This window comes from Ranitomeya imitator, chromosome 2 (assembly GCF_032444005.1).
Source record: "Ranitomeya imitator isolate aRanImi1 chromosome 2, aRanImi1.pri, whole genome shotgun sequence".
Lineage (NCBI taxonomy): Eukaryota > Metazoa > Chordata > Amphibia > Anura > Dendrobatidae > Ranitomeya > Ranitomeya imitator.
The window spans coordinates 785,798,100-785,819,633 of NC_091283.1; the positions used below are offsets into that span (position 1 = coordinate 785,798,100).

Genomic DNA, 21,534 nt, shown 5'->3' on the forward strand with positions numbered 1-21,534 from the left:
GTTCTCTCATCCTTATTTATCAGGGATTACTACAACTTTTAGTTTAACTTTTCTTACATTCCTAAAAAAGTCCCTATAGCCCTAATAATGGTTGGTGTTCAACATGCTCAACTCTGTGGGCATTGGGTGTAAAGTTAGACTATGACTTTGTAACTGAAATAAATATAAAGAGAACAGTAAAGAAACAAGCTCGAACTATAATTAGTACTCACCAGTGCTTTGGCGTTAGGATTGGCTTTCTTATCCAGCAAGACTTTAGCAACCTTGTAGTGGCCACAGTGTGCGGCAACGTGTAGTGCAGTTAGATAGTCATTGGTGACATCGTCTACAGGTACGTTGTGCATCAGCAAGAGCTGGACACAGTTCAGGTGATCTCCTTGGGTTGCCATGTGCAATGGTGACAGTCCGTTCTGTAAACAAAACAAGCAGGATGAAATACCGGTGAGCAAAAGCTTCCAATACTCTTCTCCTGTTACTGAGAGATCCATGGAGGTTTGGCAAGTTACTTGTCTATAATGACTGTATGCAACCCAACCCTCTTTCTATTTTTACATTTTATTGAAATACATAATTGAAAACAGTCTCTCATACATCTACTGTATTTTATAAGGACCCTGTCACCAGATTTTGGTAACCTATTTGAGAGTAGCATAACGTAGAAAAAGAGAGCCTGATTGCAGCGATATGTCACTTACTGTGCTGCTTGCTGCAATTTTGATAAATACCCTGTTTCGTTTACTGCATGGTAATACCATGATTAAGAAGCAAGTCGAAACGCGTTGGTTTCAATGCTGCACCATTGTTCATTGTGCTATTATGTGCTGATTATTATCCAGTGGACCTCAACTCTGATCTTCTTCATATTTTAATGGCTCATTAAAAGGTATTTTTTATTACAAGGTTGCAATTTTTCTCGCTGGATTAACCCTGCTTTTTCCTGTTCCTTCACCGGCTGCTCAGCCTACATCTGTGAGAGTCCTTGACCTTAAGAATCCATGTATTAGCCACTTTTTCTATTTTTTTTAAAACGTAGAACAAGGATGAATTCCCATCTCCACACAATAAAAGAAAAAATAATAGGTCTATCTATGGCCAAACATTTTGTATCCCTGATCACAGCATCATGGACATGAAATTTCTGGTACTGAAAGGTAACTTCAAACCTCAGAGAGACAGAAGAGCCTGGGAGTACAAACTTATGATGACCTGTGACACACTCAGAGCAGGAATGAATGTGTAGCATGGATTTATATCTTTCTACATCAATTAAAGAATGTGCTCTTCAGACCTCCTGGAGGCATCACAACCCTGGACCAGACCTCAGTCAGGGGACAATAAAACTTTTACGCTCCTTATCGATGAACTCTTCCAATATTTACAGCCACAACTGTTTCTCCCATTCCCACATTGATAGTTCTGCTTCACATCACTTGCCTCATTACTGCATTATTCCTGTGTCCTGTTGCATATAAATATGTGACATGTCAGATTTTGTTTTACACTGAGCCTGATGAAGAGACCTGAGTAGTACCGAAAAATGCTACGTGTTTTCATCTTTTTAATAAGCCATTAAGCTATCAAACACTGAGGACTTTCAAACTTTAATATTTTATTATTTAAATGAGCGTAATATGAGACTATAAGAACATTGAGACACTGTATGAGCATAGTATCACACTATATAAGATGAGCATACACACACTATATAAGGTGAGCAAAGTATGACACTATACACTCCCTGACCGAAGTTATGTCGCTTAACAATGTTATGTAAATAAAAGCTTATAACCTGACATTAAATTCATCCATTGGTTGTATAAATTATTCTTTTGAAAGCTGAAACCCTCCGAAATGTAGTTTAGGTTAAGAAAATAAATTGGCATCAATACAGAAATATTGATCAGTTAATAGACACAGAATGGTCAGATTTTGGCAAGACAAGCGATGCACTTAACGGCTGTGACCCCACCAATCGCCAGAACAGGGGCCCATGTCACACACACTGCCATCACCCTGCCACTGCATTCAGAGTCGAAGGCAAAGATAGCAGCCAAATTCCATACTTGACAAAGACTGAGGTCAGTCAGTAACAAACCTTTGTTTTGGAAAGAATCGGGGCTCCTCTTTCCAGAAGCATTTCCACGACCTGGTCATGGCCACTCCTTGCTCCACAGTGAAGAGGCGTCAGGCCATCCTGTAAGAAAACAGTACACTGTATAAATATTTTGCACCCCTATTATTTTTTTCATGCTTTACACTGAATTACAACCCACAATTGTTGTATCCCGTTATTCACATTATTCCTTTACAGTTTTTTCTGCTTCCTTGCACCACACTAGTTACAGGTTATACTTACAATTCTATATTCTTTTACCATAGATGACACATACATGATATTTCATATATTTCATGCCCTTAGTTATCACATGCATTATTTTAACAAAAATAATGTAATACCTTCTCTATCCACTGAGTGACAGTATTGCTCCAAACAATAATGTTACTCTATAAATATAAACTCCCCGAATCTGGTGCAAAGCATGAAGCCAGAAGAAATCACAATATGTAGGGCAGAGATTTCCTTACTTGGCCTTAAAAACCTAATCATCAATAATATGTCTAACGGTAAAGAAAATGATTACGGTACTATGAATATGCAATTCCATATTATATATAGGGATCCACGGGGTAATATCATACCTCCCAACTTTTGAAGATGGGAAAGGGGGACAAAGTTTGCGTGCCGCGGCTAATTTTAGGCCACGCCTCTGACCACACCCATTCATAACTAGTCACACCCATATCCACGTCCCAACTACACCCATTTAGCACTGCTGATCACACTGTTTCATAAAGAATAATTATAAACAAAAAAATATGGCCACCCAGTGCTCCATACTGTATAATGGCTACACATGATGCTCCATACTGTATAATGGCTACACATGATGCTCCATACTGTATAATGGCCACACATGATGCTCCATACTGTATAATGGCCACACATGATGCTCCATACTGTATAATGGCCACACATGATGCCCAATACTGTATAATGGCCACACATGATGTTCCTTACTGTATAATGGCCACACATGATGTTCCATACTGTATAATGGCCACACATGACGCCCAATACTGTATAATGGCCACACATGATGCTCAATACTGTATAACGACCGCACATGATGCTCCATACTGTATAACGGCAGCACATGATGCTCCATACTGTATAATGACTGCACATGATGCTCCATACTGTATAATGACAGCACATGATGCTCCATACTGTATAACAGCCGCACATGATGCTCCATACTGTATAATGACTGCACATGATGCTCCATACTGTATAATGACTGCACATGATGCTCCATACTGTTTAATAACTGCACATGATGCTCCATACTGTATAATGGCTGCACATAATGCTCCATACTGTATAATGACCACACATGATGCTCTATACTCTATAATGACCACACATGATGCTCCATACTGTATAATGACCACACATAATGCTCCATACTGTATAATGACAGCACATGATGCTCCATACTGTATAATGACCGCACATGATGCTCCATACTGTATAATGACCGCACATGATGCTCCATACTGTATAATGACCGCACATGATGCTCCATACTGTATAATGACCGCACATGATGCTGCAAACTGTATAATGACCGCACATGATGCTGCAAACTGTATAATGACCGCACATGATGCTCCATACTGTATAATAGCCACACATGATGCTCCATACTGTATAATGACCGCACATGATGCTCCAAACTGTATAATGACAGCACATGATGCTCTATACTCTATAATGACCACACATGCTGCTCCATACTGTATAATGACCGCACATAATGCTCCATACTGTATATTGGCCGCACATGATACTTCGTACCGTATAATGGCCACACACAGCTACTCCTACACACGCGGCTGCGCTCTGTACACACGCGGTGCGCTCCATACACCTTGTACACATTCAGCTCCGCTCCATACACCTCATACACACACGGCTCCGCTCCGTACTCCTCGTACACATTCAGCTCCGCTCCATACACCTCGTACACATTCAGCTCCGCTCCATACACCTCGTACACATTCAGCTCCCCTCCATACACCTCGTACACATTCAGTTCTGCTCCATACACCTCGTACACATTCAGCTCCCCTCCATACACCTCATACACATTCAGCTCCGCTCCATACACCTCGTACACATTCAGTTCTGCTCCATACACCTCGTACACATTCAGCTCCCCTCCATACACCTCGTACACATTCAGTTCTGCTCCATACACCTCGTACACATTCAGCTCCCCTCCATACACCTCGTACACATTCAGCTCCCCTCCATACACCTCGTACACATTCAGCTCCGCTCCATACACCTTGTACACATTCAGCTCCGTTCCATACACCTCCTATACACACGGCTCCGCTCCGTACACCTCGTACACATTCAGCTCCGCTCCATACCCCTCGTACACATTCAGCTCCGCTCCACAAACCTCGTACATATTCCGCTCCGCTCCATACACCTCGTACACATTCAGCTCCGCTCCATACACCTTGTACACATTCAGCTCCGCTCCATACACATCATACACACATGGCTCCGCTCCTTACACCTCGTACACATTCAGCTCCGCTCCATACTCCTCGTACACATTCAGCTCCGCTCCATACACATCATACACACATGGCTCCGCTCCTTACACCTCGTACACATTAAGCTCCACTCCATACACCTCGTACACATTTAGCTCTGCTCCATACACCTCGTACACATTTAGCTCTGCTCCATACACCTCGTACACATTCAGCTCCGCTCCATACACCTTGTACACATTCAGCTCCGCTCCATACACCTCGTACACATTCAGCTCCGCTCCATACACCTCTTACACACACGGCTCTGCTCCATACAACTCATACATGGCTCCGCTCCATACACCTCATACACACACAGCTCCACTCCATACAACTCGTACACACATGGCTCTGCTACATTCACACTGTAAACACCTCCTAACCCCACACACAAGGCAGCTTACTTACCTCATCCAGCAGCACCATGGTAAGATGGCAACCAGCACAGCCAAATCATGCAATCCACGGAGGTCCCGATCATGTGACCCCTGACTCCTCCCCTCCTGTGACCTCATCACAGGTCCTGTGCGCATGGAGCAGCCAATATGTGGTGTGCTGTGCTCAGGCTGCTCTGTGGGTGCAGGGATGAGGCTGACTGCCTGATATTGCAGCACACCTCCCAACCACTGCGGGACAACTAATGTCCCGCCCGGGATTACGGGGCTTACTGTCAAAATCGGGACAGTCCCGCTGGATCCGGGACGGTTGAGAGGTATGGGTAATATTCCTTCTTGCAGAGAGTGACACATCAAGCCTGACATGTTGTGTCACTGTTACCTCTTGGATCCCGGTCAGACTCCTCTCACCCTGCCAAGCCAGATCTCACACTGCACTGACGAGGGGCAGTACCCCGAAACACAGTGTCTACAAACTGAGATTTTCGTTTGGGCTTTTATTCTAAGTCATGTGACAAGCCTCGTTAGAAACTAAAATGCCATAAATAATTATCAGATAAATATAGATAGATGATGGTGTGCTATAGCAAAAGGGGGAGGGAAACACAGGGGGCTAACAAAGGCACCAATTTTATTAAAGCACAAGACCAGCGAGCTAAATTAGTATCACTTTTTAGTTGAGAATTCCCATGCAAAAAAAAAGGTAAGATGAGTTTGTCATCGGCTGTTGCGCTCTGAATCAGGAGCGGCCAAGATGACAAAGGTCTCGGTACACAAAGTGAGCTTTGTTATTTCAGTTACAATGGCGGCATTGCACATGGGAGAGTACGTGGATGGCATCCGAGTGCTGTACGATTTTTCATGGACCCTTTAAATAATTTAAAAAAAACAGCGTGTGGTCCTCCCAATTTTTGACAACCAGCCAAGCTAAAGCAGACAGCTGGGATCTAGATATTGGCCCCCCAGCCTAAACACAGCAGCCTGCCCAGAAAAGGCGCATCTATTAGATGTGTCAATTTTGGCACTTTTCCTAGCTCTTCCCACTTGCCCTGTGGCAGTGGCTAGTTCGGTCAATATTCATGGGGTTGATACAAAAATACAGGGGAACCCACGTTATTTTTTATTTATTTATTCTTAGAGCAGGCGCCGGCTGATGAATATTCCCATCAGCCGCCGCCTGCTCTCGCTGTTACCACTGACAGCAGGTGTAGGCTGATGGGAGTAGTAGTCCCATCAGCCAACGCCTGTGACTGGAGTTTACCTCCAGACAAAGCTGCGGCTTCAGCAAGGCAGCCGCAGCGCTCTGACCAGTGGCAATGTAACCAGAGGCAGTGTTTGCCGCATTGTCATGCACATGACAGCGTGGCAAACACTGGATGTTCGGGCCCCCCATTCATGTGAATGAGGTCCGGATTTGGGTAATGTACTGGTACCGGAACCAAACTTTTTTTTTTTTTTTTTTTAACTGTTCAGCCCCGCCGAAGCCGAACATCCAGGGGTTCACCTCTCACTACTCAATACTGTACTGATTGAAGAAATTCAGGGAGGGATAATGATAGATAGAAAGATAGATAAAAAATATTAGTTGGACAACCTCACTAACAGCCCATTTAGCATCTTCCATTCACATTCTGCCCTCTCTCTGTTGGTGTTCCTCACGATTCTGTTCTTTTGTACATTCCTCAAAAAATCACCTTCTTCAAGACTTCTCCTGAGCATCCCCCATCCTATTTAATTCAAGGCCCCAAGATGTTCAATTATCTCCCACATTTGGAACCTCCAAACATAACCTGAAAACTCATCTCTTCAGAAAAGTCCGCAGCCTGCAATAACCCCACTGTCATTTCACCGAAGTTTCTCCAGCCCCAGACCAACTGTCTCCTTCCCCAATACCCTGAACATTGCAAGCACATAATGGCAGGGTACTCATCCCTCTGTACCAGTCTGTCAGACTGTTCACTCTAATTTACATTTGTATTTTGTATGTAACGCCTTCCCATGTACAACACCATGTAATCAATGGTGTTCTAAAAAGAAATAATAATAATAATAATAATTCTAGAAAAAATATTAGATAAATACAGTGGCTCCCCTTGGCATTTTTATTGTTTTGCTACTTCACAGTTGGTTTGTTTTTCGGGCTGGCATCAGTTCAAGTAACTGTAACACACATACTGTACCTACAACTGTGAACATTTGGTTTTCTATTTTTTATGAAGCAAACAAAAATAACTGAAAACTTCAGTGTGCATACATATTCACGAACCTAAGGTCAGTACTTTGTAGAGCCTCCTTTCTTGACAATTACAGCTGCAAGTCGCTTTGGATAAGTCTCTATGAGCTTTACACATCTGGCCACTGGGATTGTTGCCCATTCCTCAAGGCAAAACAGCTTCAGTTTCTTCAAGTTAGGCCGGCGTCACACTGGCGTTTTAAATGGCCGAGTGCAATGCGATAAAAAAAATCGCATTGCACTCAGACCAATGTTAAGCTATGGGGCAGCTCCCAGCAGCCAACTTTTTGTCAGCCATTTTCCTCGGTCCGAGACAATTGCAACATGCTGCGATTGTCTCGGACCGAGGAAAACTCTCGGCTCACTCGCACCCATATAAGCCTATGGGTGCGAGTGAGACAGCGCACAACACTCGGATATCATCCGAGTGATGTGCGCTATAAGCGGACCCCGGCAATGGAGGAGATGGAGAAATTCATTTCTCCGCCTCCTCCGCAGCTGTGCTCCGATCCTCCCTGTGTAAGAGGGTGAACTGTAGTCCCACTGAGAGGGCACTAGGACCCTGTGGTTTTTGCCTGTTGCAGCAGAGGACAGACCTCCCAGAGACAATGTGTGCTGCGGGGTGGGGTCTAGTGTCTCGAGTGTAAAGTGAAAGTAGGAAGTGAGAGCTGAGAGAGAAAAGGCGGGAAGAAAAGGAGAAGCTGCTGTGAGATCTTAAAAAGAGACTGTGTGGATTTACTGCAAGTGTTTTTGGAGGAAAAGAAGCTTTTGAGAGACTTTTTGTTGCTAACGTTCCCCTGGAGAAGAGCTAACCTTTTGTTTAACTCTGTGAGAGACTTGTGTTGCTAACGTTTCCTGGAGAGGAGCTAACCCTTTATCTAAGAAAAGACGGAGACTTTGCTAAGAACCCAGTACGAATTTGGAAGTCTGTGGATTCCCTGTGCATTGAGTGGAGGAACAAGTCTGGACAGACTGCTGATACAGAGACGGACGGATTGTCGTGGAAGCATTCCTAGGAGCTACAGAAGCAGAGACAACATCGTGAGACCACTAACTAAGTCCCCGGCGTTTGGGCTCGGCATCGGCCGACAAGACAAGAGGAGCTTGCTGTAACTTATTGGCGCTGAAGATATGAACTGGCTACAGCCTCTGCGGATTCCTGCCTGAGAGGAAATCCATCTCAGGATACGGTACCATAGTTATAGATACCCGGGTATCTCTGCTCAGAGTGTTAAATTGTTACTTTAGAGGTGTATCTTATATTAGAGTTGTGTAAGTTATACTCAATGTGCCATTCCAGGGGCTCCCTTAATAACACTACATTCAATTTACACTTGTTCCTGTTTTTAGTTGCCTGTTAGGTAAATTTCTTACTAGTCTGTTGTAGTACACAGTTCTCAGGAGACCTTTGAGTGGCACAGTGATTTCAGCTGCTGCTGAATTAGTGTATCTTTGGGGTGCATCTGCCTTAATATTCTCCATATTACCTTGATTAATTTGCCTTTGAGTAAATACCGTTGGAGATTTCTGCCTTGGTCTTGGTTTGTGACTCACTGGATCTTATTCGGACCTCTGGTCATTACATTTTTTGGCGTAGTCGGCAGGATCCAGTGTTTGTCATGGACGAGGGCGAGGGTGGAAATGACCCCGCTGTATCCGCATCCTCCTCGGGGGTTGGGGTTCCCCTGGCAGCCGCTGCGACTACGGGAGGGTATGTGCCTGTAGGAGCTTTACTTCAGCACATGCCGAAATACGATGGGCGCAATATGGCGTTGCAAGATTGGGCTGAGAGAATCCGGAGTATTCTGCGCATGTGTAATTTGACCCCCGCGTTACGCGCTGAGCTGGCATTAAATGCACTGGAGGGTGATATTAGGCGTATGGTGATGGTGCACCCAGAATCAAAGAGGGATACATTAGAAAAGATTTTGGAACTGTTAGAGGGGAGTTTGGGGGGCCGAGCGCGTGTGGCCCAGCTTCGGTCCCTATTCTTTAATCGTCCCCAGAGAGAGTGTGAGTCCCTGATGCAGTACTCTAATATTTTACAAGAGATGTTGAATGAGATGCAGCGACTAGACCCGGGGGCCATGGGGGCGTTCCGGGAGGTAGACCGCTTGCTTCGGGACCAATTCATCACCGGTTTAGCCCATAGACTTCTCCGGGACAAGCTGTTGGAAATGGCCCGGGTTGCACCAGAGTTATCTTTCTGGCAGATTTACCGAGCTGCAGTGGAAAGGGAAGAGAAATCAGCCTATGTTCCCGAGGGGTCAGTGAACAGTGCCCAGCTGGAGGAAGGTGTGTCATCAGGGTCGGGGGGAGAGGGGCTTGTAAGCGTGGTGCAAGCTTTGCGTGCTGAGGTGAAGGAGTTGAAGCTGAAATTGTCTCAACTGACAGTTGATCCCGCCTCTACCACCTCACGGGAACCTCCTGCCCCACCCCCTGGAACGGTGACCCCGCAAATGGCCAGGTCGTCCTATCAGAATGAGTCAAGCCCTCGCCCACGAGGAACAATCACCTGCTGGAAGTGTGGCCGCCAGGGACACATCTCGCGTTACTGCCGGGCGCTTACAGCCCCAGAAACCCCGTCGCCGGCTTTAAACTTCCGGCCGCTGCCATGAGAGGGCAAGCAGCAGCGGCCCCACCCACACAAAGCCCTCGATGGAATGAACAAGATTTGTTTGCATGTAGTCCAGTGATAGAAGCAGAGTTTGAAGGGCGGAAGATGAGGTGCTTGGTTGACACGGGATCCGAATGTACTATAATGCCTCTAGAAGTATATGAGAGATACTTCAGTCGACTAGTGATTCCAGAGGATGGCCGAGTGATACGACTGACCGCCGCAAATAATGGTCAATTGTCAGTCAAAGGGATCGTGTGGATGCAACTAAAAATGTTTGGTCAAGAGCTGGGGCAGAAAGGGGTAGTACTGGTGGATCACCCCCCTAGAAGAGGGATGGAAGTGACGCTCGGAATGAACATGCTGCGAGATTTGAATCACCAGATGTATGCCAGTGAAGGACCCCGATACTGGGCCCGTGCGACAAGACACCGACCCACACAGAGAATTCTACACCGTCTAGTGCTGAGTTGCGACTTGCTGAAAAGTGCGGTCCCAGGTGGCCGGGTGGGCCGGGTCCGAGTGACTTCGAGGGCCCCGATCCTGCTGGGACCCAGACAAGAGGAACTCTTAATGCTGCCTGTGGGAGCTGCACAGAGATTGAATGGGCTTCAAGTGCTACTTGAGCCCGCCCGAGAGGGTTCCTCATTTGCCAAGGTACATGTGGCCCGGTCTTTGGCGATTGTGAAGAATGGACGAGTGCCGGTCCGATGCATCAATGTTTTAGATGAAGCTGTTGCAATTCCCGCTGGGACCATACTGGCTGAACTGTTCGTGCCGGCAGAGAAGGTGCCGGAAAATGCAGGGTTCGAATTGCGACCAGACCAACAGTCATCCTGGACATTCGCGGTCGAGGTAGGCCGGACTGAACCTCCTACGGAGGAATGGAATGTTCATGTGATCATGGAGCAGATGGGAGTGGATCGGGAGAAGCTGACCCCCGTGCAGCTGGAGCAGTTGGAGAGAGTTTTGTGGGAACATCAAGAGACATTTTCCCGACATGGAGAGGACTTCGGGTGTACCCAGACGATTGAGCATGAGATTCCAACGGGGGATACTCCACCCATTAGAGAAAGATATCGTCAAATTCCTCCGGCGCTCTATCCAGAGGTGAAGAGCATGGTGGCCAGTATGCTGGACAACCAAGTGATCCGAGAGAGCCGGAGTCCCTGGGCGGCCCCTGTAGTCTTGGTCCGCAAGAAGGATGGGACACTCCGATTTTGTGTGGACTATCGGAAATTGAATGCCCACACCGTACGGGACGCATATCCTTTACCCCGTATTGAAGAATCCCTGTCGGCCCTGGGTCGGGCCAAGTATTTCTCAACGTTGGATTTGGCAAGCGGGTACTGGCAGGTCCCAATGGCTGAAAAAGATCGGGCCAAGACGGCGTTTGTCTTGCCAATGGGGCTCTTTGAGTTCAACCGGATGCCCTTTGGCCTCGCTACCGCCCCAGGAACCTTCCAACGCCTGATGGAACATTGCTTGGGCGATCTAAATTTTGAATCAGTCCTGATATATCTAGACGACATTGTGGTGTTCGGAACCTCATTTGAAGATCATCTGGAGAAGCTGCGTCAAGTTCTCCGGCGGCTCAAGAGCTACGGCCTGAAAATAAAGCCAAAAAAATGTCAACTGTTACGAAACCAGATTGAATATTTGGGGCATCTGGTGACCCCGGACGGGATACTACCTTTAGCCAGTAAGATTAAGGCGGTACAAGAGTGGCCACCTCCTTGTGACCTGCGAGAAGTGCGGGCCTTCCTGGGCCTAGCAGGATACTATCGGCGGTTTGTGCCTAAATTCTCACAAGTGGTGAGTCCCTTGAATGAACTTTTGAGAGGGACAGCGCTGGGTCCTCGAAATCGCCCCATTCCATGGGGGCCCCTACAGAAAAAGGCATTTGATGGAGTGAAAACCGCCCTAACGAGTGCCCCATTGCTGGCCTACGCCCGGTTTGACACCCCTTTTTTGTTGTATACCGATGGTAGTCTTCATGGGTTGGGGGCAGTACTAGCACAGGTGCAGGACGGCCGAGAACGAGTGATTTCTTATGGCAGCAGATCTTTAAGAGACTCCGAGCGAAATCCGGCTAACTACAGCTCATTCTGGCTGGAATTGCTGGCCCTGGTGTGGGCAATGACAGAACGCTTCGCCGAGTATCTAACAGGGGCTGAGGTGCTAGTCATGACAGATAACAACCCGCTAGCTCACTTAGAGAATGCAAAACTGGGGGCGTTGGAGCAGCGGTGGGTCGCCAGACTGGCCAAGTTCAATTACCGCATTAAATTTCGCTCTGGTCGAGAGAACGGCAATGCAGATGCATTGTCAAGGGTGCCCCTTGGGTCATCCGGGGAAGATGTTGACGAACAACTTGAGGATACTGAAACTCCAGCTTTGGGGCAGATACCTATCTTCCAAAGTGTGGTACACTCAAGTGGGGTGGCCACCGGGATGCCCTGTGTCCTGGGTAAAACACCCTCAGATTGGACAAGAGTCCAGGATGAGTGTCCGGACATTGCACTTGTGCGCCGTTGGGTACAAAACAAGGCCTGGCCCAGTGCAGAGGACAAGGCTCAGTTGTCCATGGAAGGAATGAAACTCCTTCGACAATGGGATAAATTGTGTGTGGAGCAAGGACTTTTGTATCGTAAGGTGTACCTGCCATCGGAGCTGCAGCATCGGTACCAACTGATAATTCCTGTGGGGATGGGGCCAGTGGTCGCTCGTGAGGCGCATGAGAAGGGGGCCCATTTTGGAAGTGAAAAGACACTTCAGTGGTTGCAGCGAGTCCTCTACTGCCCTGAGTTGGGAGGGATGGTGGCCGACGCGTGTCGGCAGTGCCGAATTTGTGGGCTCAACAAAAGCCCTGAGCAGCGGGCTCCCACACAGTCTATTAAGACTTCAGCTCCACTGGAGCTACTCATGATTGACTACGTGTTGATAGGGTACTCTACGTCAGGGTACTCCTATTGCCTGGTGATGACAGATCACTTTACCAAGTATGCTGTAGCGGTGCCGACAAGAGATCAGACGGCCAAGTCGGTGGCTGAGGCAGTGTGCCGACATTTCTTCCAAGTGTTCGGGTGTCCGCAGAGAATACATTCAGATCAAGGGGCCTGCTTTCAGGGGACGCTGATGAAAGAGTTGCACCAGCTCTATGGTATCGAGCAGTCGAGAACAGCGCCTTACCACCCTCAGGGTAACGGGGCGTGTGAGCGTTTTAATCGGACCCTGTTGCAAATGTTGAGGTCCTTAGAGAGTCAGCAACAGACATGCTGGCCTGAGTATCTCCCCGAATTGATGTGGGCTTACAATAACAGGGTGCACAGTACTACTGGTTACTCACCACACATGTTGATGTTTGGTAGACCTGGCCGAGACATTGAGGATTTGAACATGCCAGATCCCTCCTCCGCCCCCCTTCGGACTGCATCCGAGTGGGTACGAGAGCATCGGCGGCGGTTGAGGGTGGTGCATCAGGTGGTGGGCGACCGCCTTCGACAGGTGGTCCATAAGGACACGCGACCTGTACAAACAGAGCTGTTCTCTCCGGGGGACAGAGTGTTGGTGAGGACAAAACGACGGTCAGGAAAGCTGAGTGACCGATGGGAGGCGGTACCGTATCTGATAAAAAAACAGGTGAACCCTGAGATTCCAGTGTACGAGGTCGAACCGGTGGGGACAGGGGGGCCAACCCGTAATTTGCATCGTAACATGTTACAACGGTGCTGGTTTGAAGATTCGGCGCCTACCCCCCTAGAGCCAGAGGCCATGTTCCAAGGGGCGGAAGCTCTGAATGATCTTGAGTTTGATGGTGTGCTTACTCCTGCGCCTGCTTATTTGCCCCCTGTGACTGATCTGGCCTCGGGTGATGAGAATGTTGGGGATATGGAGGATGTTGTTGAGGAGAGTGCATCAGGTCAACTGCTTGGTCCTGACGCTGTATCACAGGACATCGAGCCGCAGGAGGAGACAACTCCACTTACGCCCACTAACACGACCACGGAAGAGACTCTAGCTCCCTCTAAGGTCGCACCTGTTGATGTAGGACTCAGGAGAACTACACGATCTACGGCAGGAATACCGCCTCAGCGATATGCTCAAGATGAATTTGAGTGGGAAGGTATGTCGAGGACGCCAACCTCTAGTGGGGTGGCATGTAAGAGGGTGAACTGTAGTCCCACTGAGAGGGCACTAGGACCCTGTGGTTTTTGCCTGTTGCAGCAGAGGACAGACCTCCCAGAGACAATGTGTGCTGCGGGGTGGGGTCTAGTGTCTCGAGTGTAAAGTGAAAGTAGGAAGTGAGAGCTGAGAGAGAAAAGGCGGGAAGAAAAGGAGAAGCTGCTGTGAGATCTTAAAAAGAGACTGTGTGGATTTACTGCAAGTGTTTTTGGAGGAAAAGAAGCTTTTGAGAGACTTTTTGTTGCTAACGTTCCCCTGGAGAAGAGCTAACCTTTTGTTTAACTCTGTGAGAGACTTGTGTTGCTAACGTTTCCTGGAGAGGAGCTAACCCTTTATCTAAGAAAAGACGGAGACTTTGCTAAGAACCCAGTACGAATTTGGAAGTCTGTGGATTCCCTGTGCATTGAGTGGAGGAACAAGTCTGGACAGACTGCTGATACAGAGACGGACGGATTGTCGTGGAAGCATTCCTAGGAGCTACAGAAGCAGAGACAACATCGTGAGACCACTAACTAAGTCCCCGGCGTTTGGGCTCGGCATCGGCCGACAAGACAAGAGGAGCTTGCTGTAACTTATTGGCGCTGAAGATATGAACTGGCTACAGCCTCTGCGGATTCCTGCCTGAGAGGAAATCCATCTCAGGATACGGTACCATAGTTATAGATACCCGGGTATCTCTGCTCAGAGTGTTAAATTGTTACTTTAGAGGTGTATCTTATATTAGAGTTGTGTAAGTTATACTCAATGTGCCATTCCAGGGGCTCCCTTAATAACACTACATTCAATTTACACTTGTTCCTGTTTTTAGTTGCCTGTTAGGTAAATTTCTTACTAGTCTGTTGTAGTACACAGTTCTCAGGAGACCTTTGAGTGGCACAGTGATTTCAGCTGCTGCTGAATTAGTGTATCTTTGGGGTGCATCTGCCTTAATATTCTCCATATTACCTTGATTAATTTGCCTTTGAGTAAATACCGTTGGAGATTTCTGCCTTGGTCTTGGTTTGTGACTCACTGGATCTTATTCGGACCTCTGGTCATTACACCTGTGCGAGAGAATCGGAGCACAGACGCATGACACTCGGCTCCTGCTCTGTTTAAAGGTGGCAGATGAGGTTTAACAATGATAAATGTAAGGTTATACACATGGGAAGAAGGAATCAATATCACCATTACACACTGAATGGGAAACCACTGGGTAAATCTGACAGGGAGAAGGACTTGGGGATCCTAGTTAATGATAAATTTACCTGGAGCAGCCAGTGCCAGGCAGCAGCTGCCAAGGCAAACAGGATCATGAGGTGTATTAAAAGAGGTCTGGCTACACATGATGAGAGCATTATACTGCCTCTGTACAAATCCCTAGTTAGACCGCACATGGAGTACTGTGTCCAGTTTTGGGCACCGGTGCTCAGGAAGGATATAATGGAACTAGAGAGAGTACAAAGGAGGGCAACAAAATTAATAAAGGGGATGGGAGAACTACAATACCCAGATAGATTAGCGAAATTAGGATTATTTAGTCTAGAAAAAAGACGACTGAGGGGCGATCTAATAACCATGTATAAGTATATAAGGGGACAATACAAATATCTCGCTGAGGATCTGTTTATACCAAGGAAGGTGACGGGCACAAGGGGGCATTCTTTGCGTCTGGAGGAGAGAAGGTTTTTCCACCAACATAGAAGAGAATTCTTTACTGTTAGGGCAGTGAGAATCTGGAATTGCTTGCCTGAGGAGGTGGTGATGGCGAACTCAGTCGAGGGGTTCAAGAGAGGCCTGGATGTCTTCCTGGAGCAGAACAATATTGTATCATACAATTATTAGGTTCTGTAGAAGGACGTAGATCTGGGGATTTATTATGATGGAATATAGGCTGAACTGGATGGACAAATGTCTTTTTTCGGCCTTACTAACTATGTTACTATGTTACTAACTATGTTACTATGTTACTATCATCCTCCAGTCAGTGTCGGCGTCTGACGTCGCCGACACTAGCAGCGGGTGCAATGACGTCACTGCCCGGCGCCATTTTTTTAATGGGTGCTGCTGCCTTATTACAGGGTATGCCTATGGGGGGGCTGCCTTATTACAGAGTCTGACTGTGGGGGCTGCCTTATTACGGGGTCTGACATTGGGGGTGCTGCCTTATTACAGGGTCTGACAATGGGGGTGCTGCCTTATTACAGGGTCTGACTATAGGGGTGCTACCTCAATACAGGGTCTGACTGTGGGGGCTGCCTTATTACAGGGTCTGACTATGGGGGGCTGCCTTATTACAGCTGCTGCCTGTGGGGGTGCTGCCTCAATACAGGGTCTGACTATGGGGGTGCTGCCTTATTACAGGGTCTGACTATAGGGGTGCTGCCTTATTACAGGGTCTGCCTATAGGGGTGCTGCCTTATTACAGGGTCTGACTATGGGGGTGCTGCCTTATTACAGGGTCTGCCTATGGGGGTGCTGCCTTATACTACAGAGTCTGCCTATGGGGGTATTGCCTTATTACAGGGTCTGCTAAATGGGGGTGCTGACTTATTACATTGTCTGCCTATGGGGGCTGCCGTATGCTATAGAGTGCCTATGGGGAGTACATTATACTGTATTGTGGACTATTTGGTGCATTATGCTACTGTATATGGAGGCTATCTAGGGGGCCATCATACAGTATGGAGATTACAGTGTAGGGGTCATTACACATTGTTGGAGCCATCAAACAGTTTGGGGGCTACTAAGGAGTCAGTATACTGTGTGGGTGCATTATACTGTGTATAAGAGAGCATCATGCTGTGTATAGGGGAGCTGTACAGGGGGAGACTCGGGACTTTACTAAATGTAAAGTGGGCACTTATTGTTATAGGGGAACTCAGGTTACTGTGGCTATCAAAGGGGCACACAGAGGGCATTATTACTTTCTAGGGGGCAAAATATGGGCACTGTTTTCTAGGGCACTTGCACCTGGCATTACTATATTATAGAGGGTTGCTTTAGAATTTAGAGGGCACAGAGAACCACACAGCAGGTGTAGTTATAGGGACACATACGGCAGCAGCGGCTCAGTATTGGGGTATCAGGAGCAGTAATAGGGACACATACGGCAACAGCGGCTCAGTATTGGGGTATCAGGGGCAGTAATAGGGACACATACGGCAGCAGTGGCTCAGTATTTGGGTATCAGGAGCAGTAATAGGGACACATTCGGCAGCGGCTCAGTATTGGGGTATCAGAGGCAGTAATAGGGACACATACGGCAGCAGTGGCTCAGTATTGGGGTATCAGCAGGATGAGGAGTTTGTGCAGGTTGGTAGTAGATGGTGATAGCTGGAATACGAGAAGTGAAACGTGTCTTTGTTGTATTCTCTGCAGATGAGTCGTTGCTGGAAGAAGTTGTCATGTCGGTCTGGGCCAGATGGAAAAGACGGGAAAAATGAACGATTCCATCAGAAAGGAAGACGGCGGTAAGACATTATCTGGAACTGTGCAGTGATCTGTTATATGTTCTGTAGGGCTGGTATCTACCACTGAACATATGGCGGTAATATCCATATTGGTCTTTATATAGAGATTATCTTCAGTAACAGCACTGTCATCTGCTGAGGTTCTCCTCCAGTATTATGGCGTGTGACCGAGTTGCAATCAAGGTTACCTGATTAGGAGCCCCTGGACCAAAATCCTACCTACGCCTCTGTTGAACAGCAATCTTCAAGTCTGACCATAGATTCTCAATTCGATTTAGGTCTGTGCTTTGACCACATTTACACGTTTCCCCTTAAATCACTCGAGTGTTGCTTTAGCAGTATGCTCTGGGTCATTGTCTTGTTGGAGGGTGAACCTCCGTCCCAGTGTAAAATCACTGACAGTCTGAAACAGGTTTTGCTCTACGATGTCCCCGTATTTTGCACCATCCATCTTCCCCTTGTCTCAGACCAATTTCCCTGACTCTGCTGCCGAAAAACATCCCCGCAGCATGATGCTGTTACCACAAAGTTTCACTGTGGGGAAGGTGTTCTTGGTGTGATGAGCTGTGTTGGTTTGGTGCTAGATATAGCGTTTACCTGCATTGGCAAAAAGTTCAATTTTGGTCTCATCTGACCTCAGCACCTTCCTCTATACATTTGAAGAGTCTCCCTCATGTTTTCTGGCAAACTCAAAACGAACCTTACAATTTTTATGTGCAAGTAAAGGCTTTTTTCTGTCCACTCTTCCATAATGCCCACCTCTATGGAGTGTATGGCTTATTATGATCGTATGAACAGATACTCCAGTCTCTGCTTGATAATTCTCCAGTTCTCTCAGGATTATCTTTGGTCTCTGTGCTGCCTCTCTGATTAATGCCCTCCTTGCCCGGGCTGAGAGTTTTGGTGGGCGGCCCTTTCATGGCAGGATTGTTGTGGTACCATGTTCATTCCATTTGATGATAATGGATTTGATGGTGCTCCGAGGGATCATCAGAGATTGGGATATTTTTTTTATCCCAACCCTGACTGGAACTTCTCAACAACTTTGTCCCTGACTTGTTTGGGAACCTCCTTGGTCTTCATGGTGGTGTTAGATTAGTGGTTTCTCTAGCTTAATGGTGTTGCAGCCTCTGTGGCCTTTTAGAAAAGGTAAAATGTATATACATTTGACACTTAGATTACACACAAGTGAACTTCCTTTCACTAAGCATGTCTCAAAGAAATTTGACTTGCAACTACTTAGCATATGATTAGTTATGCAGATTCTTATCATGTCACTGCATTGTTACTGTTTTTCTTCTAAAAATCAAAATTTTTAATTTTTATTATTTTGTTAATCCACCTTTGGCTTTCAACACTGCCTGAATCCTTCTGGGCATGCTCTCAATCAGATTCAAGCAAGTCTCGACCAAAGTCTTATCCCAGGTCTCTTCTACTTGTTTCCACAGTTGGTGCATAATGGTCAACTCACTTGGTTATGTATACATTTTTTTCTTCAACTCTACCCACAAGTGTTCGATTGGGTTGTGGGGACTGTGGGGGCCAATCCAGAACCTCTACTTCATGGTCATTGAACCATTTCTTCGCCAATCCCGACATATGCTTCTGGTTATTGACCTGCTGGAAGACTATGTTGCCCTTTTCATAGTTGTCGAGTGTACAAAGTACTTGTCTTGCAGGATACTCACATGTAGCTCAGCATTGAGACCACCATTGATCCTGGTGAATCCTGGTCCAACGCCTTTGGCTGTGAAACAACCCCATATCATAAGGCTTCCTCCACAGTTCCTTTAATTTCTCGAGCCGTTAGCCACTTTTCCCATGTTTCTTCCAGACCCATTTGCACCCATCAGAACCTAGACTATTTACTTTCGTCACAGTTCTCCAAATCACCCGTTTACAATCTTTTACTGTCCACTTTTCACACGTTTTTGCAAACTCGAGTCGACGCTTCTTATGACAATATTGAAGTCAAGGATTCTTCACCTTTCTTCGAGTCAACATTCCAGACTTGTGTAACATGCGTTGCACGGTGCTTGCATGGACATCTGTGATCTCACTATTATGAAACACCACCACTGTCGTGTTTGTTGCGCCACAACTGATAGACCTTGTGATGAGCTGACCTGTAGACTCCGATATTTTACCTGGACATCCACCTCTTGGCTTTTGAATGGCTAGACAGGCTTCATTTCATATTCTTCCAACTATCATGGCACTCACATGATGCAGTTTGGCAATTTTCCTGGCAGACAGACTGCTATAGATGAGCTGGATGATGCCATTACTCTTTTCTTGAGAAACCTTCCTCATGGCTGCTCCTCAAGTTCGAACCAATGACCTTTCAGTTGGGAATGAACCTAATAACACTCTGAGGTATTAGTGAATGTGAGAACAGGTTCTAATTTGTAGTATACAGGCAGAAAAAGATTTTTCCACCACCAGAAGCAAAACAGTGACAATGCAGTGACATGACAATCTGCATACCTAATAATATGCTAAATAGTTGCAAGTAACATTTATGTATGAGACAGCCAAGATGATCATCTATAAAATGATGGTGGTCTCATGTTCGAAGCAGTAGTGAATGGTGAGACATGGAGCCTGAAAGTCAAAAGTTCAAAACGTTGTTAACCTTTTGCTCATCAGTGTAGATAGATATAGAATGGATGGATAGATAGATAGATAACATAACCTTCATAAGCTCACATGACCTTGTATAGATATTACTGACTGTATCTTGTTTTTTAGGAATGACTGAGCGCTCTGTAGCATTTGCACATATGTAATCAGACAGCTTTTGACTAATGTCAGCCCCTGGTAATGAACCTTGTTGAGTCTCTAGTCAGTGTCTGTAAGCCTCCAGGGCCATTGCATGCTGCCACTGCTGCACTAAGAGGGCTGAAAGGATCCCCATGGCAGAAGGGTCTTATTAAATATATAAACGGTTAACATCTGTAAAGAAATCACTTTCAGCTATTTATACTTTGGGTAAAAGGCCTAAAAACCTGCAAGATACTACTCTGGTCCAGCTCCAGGGATCCTAGGGAGCAGCTGAGATGACTCTGGCTTCTGCGTAAAGTAAGCAAATAGCTATGACATTAAGACGTGCCCTCGTATACAGAAAGTCATGTCCAGCCAAAAGAACGGCTCAGTATAATAGCGCAACGCGATATTCATGGTATTTTACTGGCTCTCGAGTGATGGGCTATCATGGCACTAATGCACGACTGGACATCTAGGTTATATCTGTACATATATCTGTATATCTTTACCTATGAAGTTGGAAACTAGTCAACATGTTATGCCTGGGCCCAGAGTAGGATATGTGTTCAGTCCACAAAGGTCTATATATTTTAACAGAAATAGATTTCTATAGCACGAAGGTGCAAACTGAAGTCAGGCAGGGAAGACATCCAGTCTCACGAGTAATATCTCACCTCTTGTTCTCTTGGTACCGGTCAGGTAATATATAATGGATAAAGCATAAGACTGGATTCTCTCCAAAAAAATCAATACTGCAGCATCGGCTTTACGTAAGACATGATGCGCGAGTTATAGACTGAATGCATATTCAACATCACCGCCAGAGAGGTTTCTGCCTTCCGGACGCTCTCATTAAAATGTATGATATCTGTGTGGTTTTATCACTGTCTCAAGACCTGCAAATACTCTGAAGTTACTCTGATAAACAGACTTTTATGTGTCTTCCCCTATAAATAGTGTTTGTAAGTGCAGTGCAGCTTATATGGTAGATCTGTCTGGAATTTTGGAGAACATGGGGCTTGATTCATCATGTGCCCTTTTTGTTACAGTCACTTTTCTTTTACTTTTTTATGTCTTGTGATATTCGCTCATGGTGTTATTACCCAACTATTCATAATCGCACACATGGTTCATAAATTTTCATGACTTTTTCAGGCAAGTTCTGGCCAATATGCGAGGGATGAACAATGGCCAAACCAGCACGTCACATGT

General features: G+C 46.3%; 1 protein-coding gene across 34 annotated transcripts in view; it reads right to left on the minus strand.

Moving 5' to 3' along the window:
* ANK3 (ankyrin 3) overlaps nt 1–21,534 on the minus strand; it is an 853,965-nt gene that overhangs the window by 233,171 nt on the left and 599,260 nt on the right. For all 34 annotated transcript variants that reach the window (XM_069753584.1, XM_069753587.1, XM_069753586.1 and 31 more), the window contains 2 exons: nt 2,096–2,194; nt 213–410 (listed from right to left, as the gene is read on the minus strand). In XM_069753584.1, coding sequence (XP_069609685.1) covers nt 213–410; nt 2,096–2,194 — 297 coding nt within the window. The remainder of the gene's footprint in view (nt 1–212; nt 411–2,095; nt 2,195–21,534) is intronic.